Source organism: Aptenodytes patagonicus, chromosome 3, assembly GCF_965638725.1.
Source record: "Aptenodytes patagonicus chromosome 3, bAptPat1.pri.cur, whole genome shotgun sequence".
NCBI lineage: Eukaryota > Metazoa > Chordata > Aves > Sphenisciformes > Spheniscidae > Aptenodytes > Aptenodytes patagonicus.
Window position 1 is genome coordinate 103,478,964 of NC_134951.1, and position 16,923 is coordinate 103,495,886.

At 37.0% G+C, this 16,923-nt stretch overlaps 1 protein-coding gene across 3 annotated transcripts in view; it reads right to left on the reverse strand.

The window, feature by feature from the left end:
- The window catches only part of MTA3 (metastasis associated 1 family member 3), a 145,362-nt gene that overhangs the window by 22,999 nt on the left and 105,440 nt on the right, over positions 1-16,923 (reverse strand). For 2 of the 3 annotated variants that reach the window (XM_076334458.1, XM_076334459.1), the window contains exons 17-18: positions 8,016-8,047; positions 437-591 (exon numbers count right to left, since the gene is read on the reverse strand). In XM_076334458.1, the coding sequence (XP_076190573.1) occupies positions 437-591; positions 8,016-8,047 (187 nt within the window). The remainder of the gene's footprint in view (positions 1-436; positions 592-8,015; positions 8,048-16,923) is intronic. The other variant, XM_076334460.1, reaches the window with a different exon arrangement.

Genomic DNA, 16,923 nt, shown 5'->3' on the forward strand with positions numbered 1-16,923 from the left:
AGATGATCGTCCTGGTTGCTTTTAAAGGAAATCAATTTCTAGCCTGGAAAGGATGCTATCTGCTCTATATTTCTCTATTGTGTGCTACATATTTTTCAAGTTCTGAAAATTTTAGAATATAACCTACATTGTGGATGCATTTACATTTTGGGGAATGATCAGAGGTGCCTTAAACTTCGTTGTATATGAACTACAATTAGTAACAATTAAAAAGGTCTAATCTTTGCCACAGAGAAGTAGCCCTGAATAAGTCTTATTAGTCTTATTAGTGAAATACTGATAATACTAGTATGCAAGAGATGCAAAGTTTTGATGTAACATTGCTCTTCACTGTAACGCAACCTCAAATAATAATGACAAAAACTTATTCAAATAGTGGATCAATAACACGTATGCAGTGAAGCCTCGTTCCCTGCTTAGATCTCATTTCTCTTACCTGGTCTCTTCTGTAGCTATAAAGAAACCATCATCTGAAGCATCAAGCCAATTTTGCCTCTGTCTCTTGATCACTGGAATGGTGCTTGTCTTAATGGCACTTGCACTGGCTTGCAAGGCCTTACCATTAGTCATATGAACATGGGGAGCAGCATGCTGAAATCATAACAAAAAATGGGAAAGATATTTGCCTGAGAATAAGCATAATTCTGTTAACTAATTCTTCTGTAAAGGGAAGGTGCCTACACACAGCACCCTTCTCAAAAACCAGCTAGTCTTCTTCAATAAGTACCTGGGGGGTCAGATAACACCCTGTGTGCATTGATATGTTTTATACACAGCTCTGAAAGCTCTTTAAAAACTAAATTATCTGTTGCCAATGTCATTTTATACAAAGAGAAATTGAGGCATGAATCAATGCCATGAACTAAGCAGTTCCACAACAGAAACCTGCTGACTTTAGGAGAGAATTCACATTTTCTGAGCAAAACCCCAATATCTCAACCAATGAGATGAGAGACTTGTTTCTTCATCCAAGTATGGCATTAATCTGATTTTTAAAAAATCTATACTTCTCACTTCACAGGTCCTTACTCTCTCTGTCTGTCTTTTTAAATAAACACCACTGTATAAGACACGTGCTGCTAACCTAAATGGAAGCAGAGTAACACAGGTTTATATCACCTTGCTGGTGCCACGGTTCTTAGATTCACTCACCAGTCATTATATATTAGAGCTGACTGCAACATGTCTGCCTTCATTTTAATACAGATAACCTTAAACAGTGCATTCATTTTTCACTAAACCTTTACCTGGAATAATTGTGCAACAAGAGAGCAAGTACTCAGATCTAATGAGAGAAGCTGTCATCTCATACATGACAAGGAGAGAGTAAGAATAATATTTTCTATATAGTCTCTAGGTAACATTTTGGAAGAATATCCCATGACAAATATATTAATTTTGGAAATAACAGTCTTGTTTGCCACATGATCGATTATCAGAAGGACTAAATAACAACACTTCGATTAAAACAGACATGTTAGAAGACATTATACAAACATGAAAGTTTTGCTTACTTTATCTCACAAGGATTCAGCATCATGTTTTCATAGGAAGAAGTACTATTTCTTGGTGAAATAATACAAGTATTCCTCATTACTGATAGCATTTTTGTAATATTCCTAAAACGCGCAAAATTCTGCACATTCATGGGAGTAACCTCTAATTAGGGGACCGATTCCACAGACACTGAGTAAGGAAGGGCTGGTAACATCCACAAAGACTGGCAGAACAGAACACAAAACTGATCTCAAATCATGTCATAAAAATACAACAGCCAAAAATAATAAACAATGGCCTCATTTCTTCTGCACAATTCTGACACTCATATTCAATGTATTATATTCACATTATGCCACAACTTTTAACATACCCCAATTCATACCATTTGCTCCCTCCAGTAGGACAAATTTTATGCATTCAACAAAGAATTCCAGCGCTCATTATTTGTGCAAATAACTGAATAATCGCCTCTAGGATTCCTTAGATCTGATGTAACAAAACCAAACAAGAACAAAAAGAGCAACAAGACATCAGATTTGAGCGAGTCTCTCTCAAATACAGATAACTCTTTCTTAGAGCTAAACTATTTTCCTTTGTCTTAGAAAGAGGTAAGGCTTATGGTGAATTTAGTTGCTGTTGCACATAGTTAGGCTGTAAATCTATCTTTGTAGTCCATCTAAATATTTGCCTAAATTTTTCCATTTTTTAATTCGGTGTCTAGACTGAAGTTTGGTTTTCACATATTTTTTCATGTTGGCTTTGGTGGAGAGGAAGAAGTAAAGGACATGCTACTGGAAGTAATTCAGCTGTTATTTAGAATAAATTCAGGATAAAATACATAGTTTGGATGAAATTAGAAATTCATGAAAGTATTTAACTGATGATCTGTTAGTGTACAAAGTGGATAGTGCTCAAAAAGTGAGTAAGAATTCATACGTGGAAAATGCTGCCATACATCAAATTTCACAGTACCTCCAAACTAGTTATTTTTATCTGGCAATGGGCATTGCCGTACGTTACAGAGGAACACTCAAGGGCTTAAAGGGCAATTTTTTGCTGTGCTTCCCCAGTCACAAATGGTTTTAAGTTATCAAATATAATGGTTTGTATCTTTTCACAGGCTCCTTTCTAATATACCACTGAATGGTTTCCTTTACTCAAAACAACATGCACAGGCAAAAAATGTTCAGGAAACGTACAAGGTACAAAAAGTGCATTTCCTATGGCATAAACTCTGAATAACAGTTAAGCCCCATGGAAAAAGTATGTGGTTTTTCATAATGCTTTTTACCCTGGCAGAGACGGATGTTGTTACTAGTTCTGAACTTCTGCTTTGTCTACTTTTATTAGACCCTAACTCTTATTCCAGGCAAGATATAACATTACAGAAAATAGTGCAAGGGTTACAATACAATCTCTTTTCTGTTGCATCAATATTGGTTAGAATTTGCTCTTTTATTTCACTTCTCCCCCAATCCTTTCAAGCTATTTGAAGAAATTAATTACATTTCACTTAAGAACAAGAGAAAATAAGACCATTGTTCTCCAGTCTGTGTGCTAGGGACCACATTATCTTTAATTTCTAGTTAAATCAAAACAATTGAAGTTCTCAAACAATTTAGGAGTAGAAAATCAGTTCATTAGTTCCTCTCAAAAAATATATTTACCACTGTGTATAAAAATGAGCTTTCAATGCCACTGTCATACTAATATCAACACCAAGAGCAAAATGAACTTTCAAAGTACTTGTTAAAAGTTTTGGGGTTTGTTTATTTTTTATCTTCCCCCCGCCCCCAGCACACAGTTATGCTAGGAAGGTTATGAAAGCCTCAGGAATACTACCTGTACCACCACAGAAGCCCTACTCAATCAAAAAACCTTGCATGCAGAAAGCTCCAATAATTTCATCATAACACTGCCATGTGCAATTAGCAGCTGGCATTTTGATTTTTGACTGCGTACATCACTAATAAGCTGTGCTGTCATTCTGCAAGAAAACCACTGGTATTATGAGTCCACATACCAGTGGCAGATCACAGAGCAGCACCTGAGCAGCAGGAGCTTTACCCAGAGTTTGCTAACTGCATGTTGGACACATCCTCCTCCATGCCGAGTGACTCCTTTCTCCCAAGTTTTTCCTCATCTCAGTCTGGGTACGTTCATCGAGATCTCTTGTACCTCTAGGACAAAATTGTTCCATGCCCAAAAGACATCATGAGAAAACCTATCTTGGAGTGCAATTGAAAGAAAAATGTCGCAAGGCTAAGGGAGCTCTGGTTCAGGCAATGTTACACCCAATAAAGAACACAAATATTTAAGTCAGCACAGAGCTGTCTGGGAGGAGTTTCACCTGCTGAACAGGAGGTCTCCATGCTGCAGACTGAACACATCCTCAGAGATTTCTGAGACCAAAGGCAATCTTTTCAAGGTCTTCAACACGGAGGAGTTTATGGGAAGACCTTTTCCTACGATGTCTTCACAGCTTCACCCATCCCCTGCTAAAACATTTCTCTGGGGGCACCATTCTCAGGTACTTCTCTCACAGGCTGGTGCACAGCTCGATTTTTGAGAGCTGCTTGCAAGTGCTGCTAATCAAAACTCACCTGGCGGGGCATGAATTTCCCATTTGCATACACAAACGTTCATTTCCCAGTGAGCAACTGAGACACCTCCAATGGTCAATGAACGCAACAGTCCCTTTCATGAAGAAGCTACGTAAGAATGTGTTTCTCTCTGCTAAATCTTCTGGAAGCAGCAGCACTCATTCAATCGGCTACTAATTCAATCAATCAGTTGCTTAACTGTAAATCCAGGTCTTTCAATACAAGGTGCACTAAGCATAAGGCTTTGCTATGTCAGAGAAACAGAGGAATTAGCTGTATAGCATCACTAGACACATGATATGTGCTGTACGGGCAGCTACCAGTCCAACAACGTTTGGTTACTATTCCAAAAACATCTACAAAGATAATCCGAACACTTTATATTAAAGTGGCAACTTAAGACAGCATCTCTATTACAGGGGGTAAATCTCCTATCCTCACTGGCTCCCAGAGAAATTTCAAGCACAAGGATATTAAGATGCATGTTGAAAGTCAGAGAGGAATCCTGTACAAATTCAGAAATGGGACTCAGATCCCAAATCACAGTGGAGGTTCCTGTCTATGTTTCTCAACTTCTACTGGGATATAAATGGCTGAGCATTTATCCATTGAGAGCCACTGAAGATTCTGAAAAGACATCCAGCTTTGAAATAAATACATAATACCAACAGGCATTGTAATTATAAAAACTAATGGTGAATGTTTATGCTGTGACTGAAAGAATGTTTAACTTGATTATCATAAATTCCTAAGTGGACTTGAATGTACGATCTCTTACATTTTTCCTCATCCTTTCAAAAAGGAAAAAAAATCCCATTGCCTTCAATTAGCATTTTTAAAATTCTTGCTGCATCTTTAAACAACAAATCAAATCAAATCAAATCAAACAGAGCAAAAGAAGCTTGCTACATGGAGAAAAAAAAACACTAGAAGAAATCAGGCATGCTCAGATGGTTGGTAATAATCTATATTAATTGGTTCAATATATTTGACCTAATTATACAGGATATAGTGTAAAACAAGTGTGGAATTAAGTTAAGTTTAAATCAGGTATTGATTCTCTTTTGCCACACCTGAAGTGTTCTTATTTGCAAAGGCATTAGCATTATACCTCTAATACGCATCAAGGCTTGGGGCTGGTTTAGTTTACTTATTCATGGAAATTTGAGATGAATGCAAAAATTACAAAACACAGCCTCCACACAGCATGGCGTCGCAAACATTGATGCTAGCATGCAGGCACACATTCATTTTGGGTATAGAATTTCATTCAAGAAACCCGAAGGCTATTAAAAAAATAAAATCATCTTCACACAACAGATGATATACAAGAAATTAACCAAATTGCCAACACAATTATTACTTTTGAACCTCCTGATTTGTTATCAAACCTTTCACAAAACACCTAGAATAGATGTAATGCTGAAAATCCAAGTCAATGACTTTTCTGTGCAAGGGGAGGGGGAAAAAAAAAAAAGAAAAAAAAAGACAACAGTTGACTTTCCAAAGCATCTGGGCTAAAATACTACAATGTTTATAGCCTCTGTATTTCATTGAAGTTACACAAAAGCTGAATAAACCATGTCTTTAAAAGCAGCATTTTTAAGTAAATATGTATTTATAGAAATCAGTAATGAAAGACTAACCTAGGTGTCTATCCACAGAATAAGAGGAAATTTGTTTTACGGTTAAAACACAGAAGATCCCTTCCCTCCTTCCCTCCCTCCCCAGGCCCTTAAAATTTTTATAGTTTTTTATTTTTACGAACAAGAATCTGAAACAAAAAATAGGGAGATATCACTGTATTTAAATACAGAAGAAGAATTCTTGTAATGTTCTCAGAAAAACTGCACTTCTTTTTCCTTAGCAAAGTATACTCTATTCCTCATTGGCTTTAACATAAATCTGAATCTTCAGAGAGAATTCACCATCCATAAATGCAACTTAAAAGGAGTTCAAATACTTCGCCTTGGTAAGACAAAAGCTTTTTTACACCAAAGCATCCAAGGCAGTACACAGATTTGCTGCTATACCTCTCACTTTCTGATTGACTAAAGATCCTGCTTTAACTTTTTATCTGTTACAATATTAACCATAATCAGTCAGAAAAAGGGGACTTTATTTCAGAGTAATTATTTATTGCAGTAGTCATTCAAAAATGGATCTCATCAGTATTGCTTTACTGTGTCTGTATTGAATAGATAATCTCATACTGTTTCTAATGCAAGCAATAGTATATTTTCTGGCTTCACTGACATATTCTACCTACTCATTGGAGAGTGAGAAATCTTCCATCGCACATTCAGTCATGCTTTAATTGCAGAGAAGAGTGGACATATTGCTATAACCTTTTCACACTAACCAGAATACTTATTTTTAATTGTACTTTTATTTATTTAAGTGCAATGGACAATTACCGCACACTGACTGCAGAACTTTAGTCTGAGCAGTCTGAGTTGTTCAGCAGAGAGGTCTGGAGAGGTTCACAACGCAGGAACCTCAAGAACTCGAGTTATTTAAAAACCTTTCTCTTATCTCTTTGAAGTCTGACCATGTTTTGGTGTGAGGACACATTTATATAGGCAAAACCCCCATTTCCTTGGGTCACTTTTTAGGGCTGTTTTGATACATTAATGGAAAAGAGAGACTGATGAAATGTGTTATCTTCAGAGTAAAATTAATAGGAAAAAAAATGAAGGGAAATGAAGAGTGAAGTTTTCACCAACTTCAGCATTAACCTCTAGCTCTTTTCCCGACACCAATGCAGAATTGGAAAAATATTGAAAAACTTTTCAATTCCTTCCAAAATTTTATAGCAGAGGAATACTCTTGAATAACTAAGCATCTTATTTTGAAATGGGTCTATTTAAACCAAATTCATGACAAACAAGGATTACATCACATCCAGTAGAAAACCAAAACATCACTTTTTCCAGACGTATCTCTACTATTCTGAAATTTTGTGATCTGTAGTCCTTACCTATTTATTACCCGTTTGCACCGGATATTAATGACTATTGATGATAAAGGCAATGAACTATATTTACCCTTTGTCCCCTGTTGAATCAAGTATCTGTGTGGGAATTTACATGTCCCACAAATGCTGTACATACAGAAGAGGTAATAAACTTGAAGGGACACCCTGAAAACTGTAGGAATGAAAACAAACAAGCTCACATCACGTTTTGTTGGGTTTTATTCTAAAATTTCAAAACTCGCCTCAAAAATTGGTCTTTTTCCAAAAGTGGATAGCCCTCCCCCCAAATATCATTCCCAGTCAGAGAAAGGTTTGCTTTATGTGAATTTTTGTTCAGTCCTTATCTAACTTTTATTAGGAGTTTGAAACAGAAAGAGACTGAAAAAATTTCTCACCCTATAAAAACCCAAGGCAGACACTGAATCCATGATATTTTTATGCATAAAACTTTTTAATCTCATTTTTGAAGCTGTATCTCTCCATTTAAACATTTCTCTGTTTCTGAAACCCAAACTATCAAACTCAAGGTAAAGTTGGAAACCATCCTCACAGGAATGTGATGCAAGAAATTACGCAGCGTATGCTTTGAACTTTAAATGTGTTCTGACACCTGATACACGCAGAACACGAGATATTTTATCAACATTAATTTGACATAATCAAAAATCACTTAAACACATAACATACAAAATTGTAACTGGATTTTTCACTTATTCAAACTGACAGCACTGCTACTTCTTAAGCTATTCAACCTCACATTTTTTCCAAGATTTCCCATGAAATACGATGCAGACAGACTCATTTTATCTCTACAGTGATACTAGACTTTATAAAAAACATGCCAATGGCTTAGGATACTGCTATATCCGCTTTGTTTTCATAGGAAGAATCATATCTATAGATAGATCAATACCTATAATCTCCTCTATACTTACCATTATCGTTCTTGTTGTATGGCTGGATGATTCTGGAAAACAAAAGAACCACAGCGCATTAGAGTATTGTCTTTAGCCATAAAAGCCCTATTTTCTGATGCTGAGCCTGCAGGCTAAGATGCTACTGTTCAGCTACAACAACGAACATATCAGAAAAGCAGAGATTGGAAAGATTTCTCAGGAAACGAGCATGACAATCATCACTGGTCCTGAAAATATACGGCACACCACAGCATGCTGTTAGCTGCACTCATTCTCTTTGCTTAATTATCCTCTTCTGCAGGAAAATATAAAAATGGAACTAATTCATAATTCATGTTTCAAGAAGTGGTTTTTTTCATTTTGCTTTTAACATATGGCATCATTTAACATGGAGGATTAGCACTGCAGAAAAAAATACAAATAGCATCAGCATAATTCCATTACTATTCCCATTTGAAAAAGCTTTCTAAAACTAGACAATCCTTTTTCTAAGAATTTTGAGATGGATTCGCAGTTTGAAATTGACAAAGTATATTGAGAAGTGTAACATCCAGAAATCTTAATTATTCTCTCCTATATGATAAATCAGGAGTCAGTCAACTGAACTCACAGTTATATTTATATAAAATTGCTGAGGAATCACGACTAGCCCAATGGCTAACATAGATTTCACCCCGCTCTTTAAATTAAATTACATTTGCTTTTTTTTCCTCCCAAGGACAGAAATTCTCACCCTCAGGCTTTAAAACGCTACAGTTGTCATATTACAGCCGTGTTCTTTTCCGAAGCAGTATAACTTCAGTAACTAAACATCCTCCTAACCAGTTAAAAAAACTGCAAGAAAATGCGCTGCTGATCTATAAGATGCAAGATGATGCTACTAGCAATCTCATAGACTTGCTCAAAAATTTGGGTTAGACATCATATTGGCTATAGTACACAAAATTCTTAAGGAAGAGACATTTAGCAACACTACATGAGTTCTGGGTAAAATGTACACAATTCTGCATGAATTGAATCAGCAGAGTGTCAATTCTGCAAGTGAGATAAATGTACGATAATTACAATAGGTTAGTTATTCTTGTCCCGGTTCCAAATTGTAATTCTTATGGCGGTCCCAACTGGCACCCCTTACAGAAAGAATTCTCCAGGGGTTTTATTATTGTTAAAAATAGTATTAAAGAGATTAAAAGGACATGAGAAAGAACAGCTGCACATCTCTTTCTGAAAAAAATGGTAACTACACTCCCAAACTGGTGTTTCTCTTTCATTTTGAGGAGTCATCTTGACCAGTCTGAAGGTATAGTTCAATCACTGATAGAAACAAAGACAAGCCCTTTTAAACAACTCCAACTATTTAGAAACTTCAATCTGATATTCGGCAGTAATTCCTGTATCTAATTTACATTTACATTTGTACAAGTCTTCATCCTTAATCAAATCTAATTAAAAGTATATATATATCAATACAGGTATCGATAACTTCCCATCGATAAAGGTTCTATAATGTGAAAACCTACCTAAAGCCTCCGATATTTTAGTTGTGAGCGCCTCCCCTAGCCCCCTTTTCCTCTCTTTTTTCGCACAAAAATTATCGTATATAGAAATACATTTAGGTCACCTTGCCTCCAGGCAAGTTTTAAACTGGTAGTATAAAAATTAAATACTGTGACAGTCTACTGTTTCCTGATACCTGAATGTATTTGGCACTGTTATAAAGTAAGAGAAGATCACAGTAGAGTGAAGAACTCTATAATCTGTTCAATTTTTATCGTCACAGTAAAGTTATTTTTGTTATTACAGGTTTGTTTATTTTTTTGACATCCCAGTGAAAGAACATTTCAGGACCTGAATGTTCCTGAGAAAACCCAAAGACTGCATTCATGGAAGTATAACCACCTGAGTAACTCTTGAGACAAGGACTCGTTCCATTTATAAGCCCAACTACCCAGAAAAAAAAAAAAAACAACCAAAACCCAACCTATCTCCAAGAGCACAACTGCATTTCCTGAGGAATCCTCAACTTAAGCAGAATTATCAGGTTAAACAAAAAGGATGGGGCGGCTTCTCTCGAAATATAGAGAAGATACATTACACAGCACTTCCAGTCACCCCCAAAAAGATCAAAGCGAACAAACAAAAATCCCTATTTTTTATACTCGGATACCACAGTAATAAAATCTTCACTCTTACTCAGAGGTGCTAGGCTTTTGGCATAGCTTTATATGCCAAGTCTATAAAACCTGTGCTTAGCCGTGATGGTCCCAAAATACTCGGTCACCCTCTCAGTTCCACAGACAACTGAGTGAGAGAGAGAATATCTCTCTAAAGGGAACTGAGGAACAGACGAATGTACCTGGAGGCTGTTAAACAGCCTATTTTTGAAGAATACTTTACAGACACTCTTAATGCAATGCCAACAGCTGTTAACTCCAGGATATTACCATATTGATAACCTATTAATAAAACCAAGCAAAGAAGTGAAGAAAGATGTGTTATATTTGTAGAGTAATATCCCTGGGTTCTATCATACAATAAAAACATTCTCTGTTTTTTGCGTATCTTTTTCTTAGCTTTTATTGCTGTAGATACTGAAATATCATCTAAGTTGCCAAACATCTTTTAGAAAGACCTGAGTATATCCATAAATAAGATGCTAGGGAAAGAACTGTTTAATAAGTAGACATAGTCAAAAGATTCTAGGATCTAGCAGAGACTACTAATTAAGGTGCCATTGCTATACAATTTAAACTCTTACATGCTCCGGTACCCAAATATTTAGATTTTAGAACTGAGGAGATGCTGATTTCTTCCAGAAAATAATTACACCCTGATTTGGCAGGATTCTGACCAACGTTCATGCCTGAACACACACCAGCCAATTCTGTGGAAAACTTTGCTTTTAATTAAGGCAACTAAGGAAGAAAGCCCTTGCTTCCAATTAAAAAGGCAGTCATGCAGCATTCAAAAAGGCGTGTTGTACAAAAGGTCTGCTCGCCCATGCAACCTCCAATGCAGCTTGAGGGCAACAGAGCTTATTTAAAAACCACAAATGTCTTGGTGTTCAACAGAACAGAAAACAAACCCCTGGATTTTCAGTTTCATCTGCCAAGTTTTAGAATGCCTTCAGGAATTTAAATAATCAGGCTCAAATTTCAGTGAAACTGGCACCAGTGGACACTTGGTTTATAAATGAGTTCTTACAGCAAATGATTTTCTGCAAGGCAATAATCTGTACTTGCGTTTCTTCAGTAGAAAGGAAACTCCAGGATACAGAATGATTCTCCCCTTACGGCCGATGAAGTGCTAGTGAAGTGGATTACTCCACTTTAAACAAAAATGGTTAGACAACATCGCCAACAAGGGGTTTTGGTGATCTGATGTGAGTAAATGACAGTAAATGCAACATCAGTACTGACAAGATGTTTAGAAGTTTATTATTGTGGAGAAATTGATGCACCCAACGGCAGAAACTGCGCAAGATGCTCGTATGCTCTTTCTACAACATAATGAGTACATTGTAAAAAGAAATTTCCTTACATTGTAAGTTGCTTTACCAATCATACTGACCAATCCAGTGTTCCTCCCTGTTTACGGGCACTAGGAGACTATAAAATTTCCCACTGTAAAACCGTTTAAGGCTAAATCAGAGAAAGTCCACTGCTAAGGGGTGGTGCCAGCTACAGAACTATTTCAAGTTTATATAGTATTCCCCAGCAAGAATTTTTTTTTCCCTTAAGGGTTCTTCAAGCCAGGACAGAAACCACATCCTTAATAACACTCCAGTCCTTTTCCAGCTGTTCATGTGTTGTGTTTATATGTGCTATTCTTTAGTTTTGCTGACAGGAAACTTCGTTATCTGATATTCATCTTTCTCTTTTATATTAACAGGGTCATCAGCAATACTAGTGGGTGAAAGGTGGCCTTTTCTAAACCTTCCAGAATAAATACGCTTCAAGATAATGTCATTTAGACACGTGGAAAATAAAGGCAGACATGCAGTAGCGCAGGTGTTTAATCCTAGTAACACTCGCAGCTTATCATGGTACATGAGACTGTAAAGAACCTTTTCACTCCGGATGGACCACCTTATGAAATAAGCTGAGACAGGAAGACTGTTTCATTATTTCTTCTCAACTCAGGTTATGAACATTTTAAGTAACCAAAATAATTGTTTTATTCCTACCAGTTTGTGGCAGTGGAACAAGTGACATTAAGTGTTACTTCAAAAGTATTATTAGAAAAATATGTATCTTGTAATCATACTAAGAATGAGTTTGACTTTGAGGAAGACCCTTAGTCTCCCAAGATTGAAGTGTGAAACACTAGAGAAACAATATACAGACAACAAAAGCAAAAAAGCACAAAAACATACAGAACGATCACAAAGCATTTTCCCCAGACACGGAAACTTTCCAGTTACACTGCCTAAGCACTTTCTGAAGGTGCCTTCCACGTTGCATTATGTAATAAAATTGTTAAGAACTACAGCTCTGTAATCACAGCTTACAAAAAATAATCAACCTACTTGACAGTAATCATACACAGAAGCACTTTAAGTATGAACTCCAGATCTCGAATCCAGAACACGTAATTCATGAGGTAATACGCTGCTAATCCTGTTATCCAACAGACAGGATTCTCTTTCTGCAACTTTAATTCTTTAAAATAATACTAGGGGAAAGTCGTGATTGCAGGAATTAGGTTCTGGTTATCTGCATTGTGTTTTGAATGCTAACTTGATTATAGTGTTGTTCTTATTGTTTACTCTTTTAAGAGCTGATTTATTCTGCCAATTAGAAAAGCCAGTGTTACTGCAATTTCACGCCTACACACTACCTGTGTATAAAAAAAAGAAACACTGATTCAGCAGCAAAAATGGGGCAGTTCACCATAAAGTGCCCTTTCCCCCATCTGCGATCCCACCCAGCTTGCTCTTTCTAACCCCTGCTGTTACTGGAGTTATCAGAAGCACGTGTTACACCGGTGAATACAGAAATGCAATGCTATAATCTTATCCTAAGTATTCCTTTCCTTAGTACAACAAAATGTAAGTGATGTCTGGCACGCTCCAAGTGGTGCATCAAAGCATGAATGAGACTCTTGTTTTGGGCTTTTTGTGAATCAAATGTAGGCAAAGAAGCCTTATAAATCCAAAGATACATTTTTGAAAGAAAGGAAATAAAAGCAAAAAAAAATAATTTGCAATTCAATTTCTAGTGTACTTCCACCCTTGGAAGTAACTCGCATTTCACAAGATATAGTAAGCCTGAGAACTACAGTTGAATGGAAATTGTGTTTTGACTTTGGCAAAACAAAAGCAATTGCTGACTATATTTAAAAAACCCACAACACAGTGCTATGCTATGCAAACGCTTAGGGACAGTTCTTTCCCAGAGGAAAATCAAGGAAACATGGGTTTGCAGAAACGGTTTTGCTCCTCCCAAGTCCTCCTGTGACCAAATTCATCATAGAGGAGTCACGCTGCTTACCTTTACCCACTGAAAAAGTACTCTGCAGTTTGAGCAGTCTTCGGACACAGAATGGAAGACGGTTCTTTTATTTGTAATCAAAGAACCTCAAATACTTGGGAGATAATTGTAATGTGAATTCAACGCAGGCGAGTGATGACCGCGCATTTATCATTGCAAGACAATAAATCGTTTTCTCAACTTTAAGAAATTGGGGGGGGGGGGGGGGGCAAGAGAAGATACTTCTGTTTTTCGGACAAAAATATCTTCCTCCTAGTTGATTATCTTTCGTGTTAAGTCACAATGTCATTTGCACCACTGGGGTTGGAGGAATGAAGACCAAAGTGGGGAGGGGGGAATCATCAGGTCATTGTAAACAAACTGAAGGAAAAGCATTGTTTTATAATACAAAAATTCAAATAGAAAAAAAAAAATGGCTTGAGACGTGCAAACATGAGGTGTAGTAGCTTAGTTCTACAAATGACTGATGGCATCAGCAGTAACACCCTGGGGTAATTAAGGCCTGCGTCATTTTCCAGGTACATAATTTGGGCTCTGGACGTTGTCACTAGTTCATCATCTCCAGTATAATTTGTACCACTGAAAAAAAACAAGTGAATATACTGGCCACAGAAATGCAAGCTTTAGAGCATTTTAGTTTTCTACAAAATATTTAAAATGATTGCCTCCAATTGGACAGTGAAAATAGACAGAAATTGGCTACTCTTGTGCAAGTTGCAAAAATCAAAGGAAAAAAGGTTGTTAGGTTAACCTCTTGAGGGTCAGAGACGGCTTTAATACTTTGTATAAAACTATGCATGACAAGGCTCTTACCATAAAGTATTTCATATCATGACATAAATAAATGCTCTGAGTAATACATGTTGGGAAATAACCAAGAGTCATAAACACCCTTTTCATAGTTCTCTGCTTCTCCAGTAAATGACAGTAACACATCAATTTTTCCAGAGAGACCTGCTTTCCATGCTCACATTTCCATCAATATCAGTGCACACATTTCAGTAAGAGATCTGTAGCCAAATATTTCAAAAAATTTGCTGGCTACATCAAGGACCAAAGCTAGAATGCACATGCCCAAAGCAAATTTCAGAGGAAAAACTGGCCGTGGAACAATATATAACTTTTGTTTCTCACTTTTGGGAAAAGCAGATATACACAATTCAACATCAATCCCACTTTGTGTTTCAGCATGGAAGAAATGGCAAAAGTAGCTTGTTTATCACATAGTAGCTTGTTCACCACATCTCATTTCTTCTCTTTCAGTTGGAAACCATCGGTGTGTAAAATGAGGTTTATAACAATTTAGATAGGTTTATAGTTTATTAATACGTAAGAGAAAATTTAAGATTTTATTTTTTAAAGTAATGGATCGCCAGATGTTTTTTGGTATGCATTCCATGCTGCTAGCCTGCCACCGCAGCAGAACATCTCCATCTCTACCAAAAAACAGTATAGCAATGATCAGACACCTTTGAGAAAAAACAACTGCCTCTGCTGAGAAATTCCATCATACAGTGAAAACTCCTTCCTTTTAATATACTTTCACATAGGGTTATGTGAAGTTAATTATGATGACGCACATATTAGAATTGTTTTCTCTGTGTCAAGAAAATTTGGGGCAGCAAAGGCTCCGGTTTCCCTGCTTGTCAGTTAGGCTGCTTATATTTTCATGTGTTTGTCAAAGGAGAGTCTCAAACTCCCCATGGGAAAATAGGAGTGAAATATAAGCCTTTCTTCCTTGCTTATCTCCTCAATAGCCAATACTATTAGTCATAAGCAGAGAGAGAAGGATTGACCAAAATAGCATCTAAGAGAGAAGGTACATTTTTTTGAGGTCTTTCTCCCTTTGCCGATTGCTCACGTCACTTTCTCATCTTGCTGTGCCAGAGATGTGCGGGTTCCTAGGAAAATGGACCCCAAAATTGCCGTCTCATTCTTAGATACAGCTGCATACTTCAGTACATTCAGGAACAGAAATTTGACTGTTGAAAGAATCCTCTTGAAGGCATCAGGACATCTCAGCCTGAAATACAGCATTAAAGGTCTGGGAAGGGGAAGAGAGAAGGAGGATCGGGGCTGTTGATTGAAGTCTCTTCAGCTATGAACAACTGGTTCTCTTATTTCTGCCCACAAGTCATGAAAACGGTATCAACAGGCACAGACTGATTTCTGTACCTCATTAGTGACGTTAGTATCTCGGGCATCCTGTGGATATTCTGGTTCTGATGCATGTAAAAGTAAGGAAATGCCTGCAAGCTGACAGAGATTATACTTATGTAAAATACCTTTACCTGATCTTTCCAAATATTATATGGAAAATTATCATTACTCACCCTGCCAAAACAATAGCCTGACGTGAAACTTGACTACTTGGATGTACTGTTGCGCACAGTTAAGCAGCTTGTGGGTGAAAGTAATTGCTTGGAATAATTTCAGACGCTGTAATTTAAAGATCAGATTCAAAATAGCTACAAAGCACTTTACAGTCACACCTAAATCTTCCCATCGTCAGCTCCAGTCATAAAACTGGATACACGTAACATTCTGCAACGTCGTGATTTTCTGAATACAGAGTTTTCCCATTTGAAAGAGACTGTCTTCACTGCTGAGAACCCTTTAAATACCTTGTGTCGACTTTCTTTTCAGCAGCAATGGAATTTCTGCATTTCAGAACAGTTAAAAGCACCAGTGTGCATATTACACGAAAACTCCCCAAAGTACTGTGATTTTTTTCCAGAATAGAAAAAAGCTTTCTGGCATTTTTCATTCCATCCTACAGAATGCGAGATTTGCTGTTGTTTGAAAATAAAAGGAAAAACACGTTTCTAAGACCATCCAGGAAAAGTCTTTCTCCTACAAGAAAGGACACAAACAACTACAAGATCTTCTCTCTATCTAGTTACAATATACGATGCTTAAGCAGTGCAATTTTATTTAGGTCTATGCCATATACATGGGTTCGTGCATACAACTGCAACCACACCTCTCAGCCACCAGTGACTGACGCTCAGATCACCTAAGAGAAAGATATCAGGGCACAACCCCCACCATTTATGACGAGATAAATGTGCTCCCTCGTCATTCTTGATAAAGACCGAGCAGCAGTAGTCAGAAATTACAGACTCCCTCATCCCTATCAGTTGCACCGGACTCTTGCTGGAGGTGCATCTGTGGAAAAATGAAAGGGAAACTTCTGCTGCAGTGGCCAAAATCCAGACTCAAGACAACATAAGACTTCCCTAAGAAATGCTAATCATGTTCTTATCTATTACTCTTAAAAGCATTAAACCAAATATTACTGATGTTTCTCATCATTTCCCCCAACTCCCCCATACGGGCATAAAGAAGTGCCATTTCCATATTACATTGCTTTATTTCTGAGCCAGTAATTATTATTTTGTTAATAACAAATTCTGTCAAAATACAGCACTTGA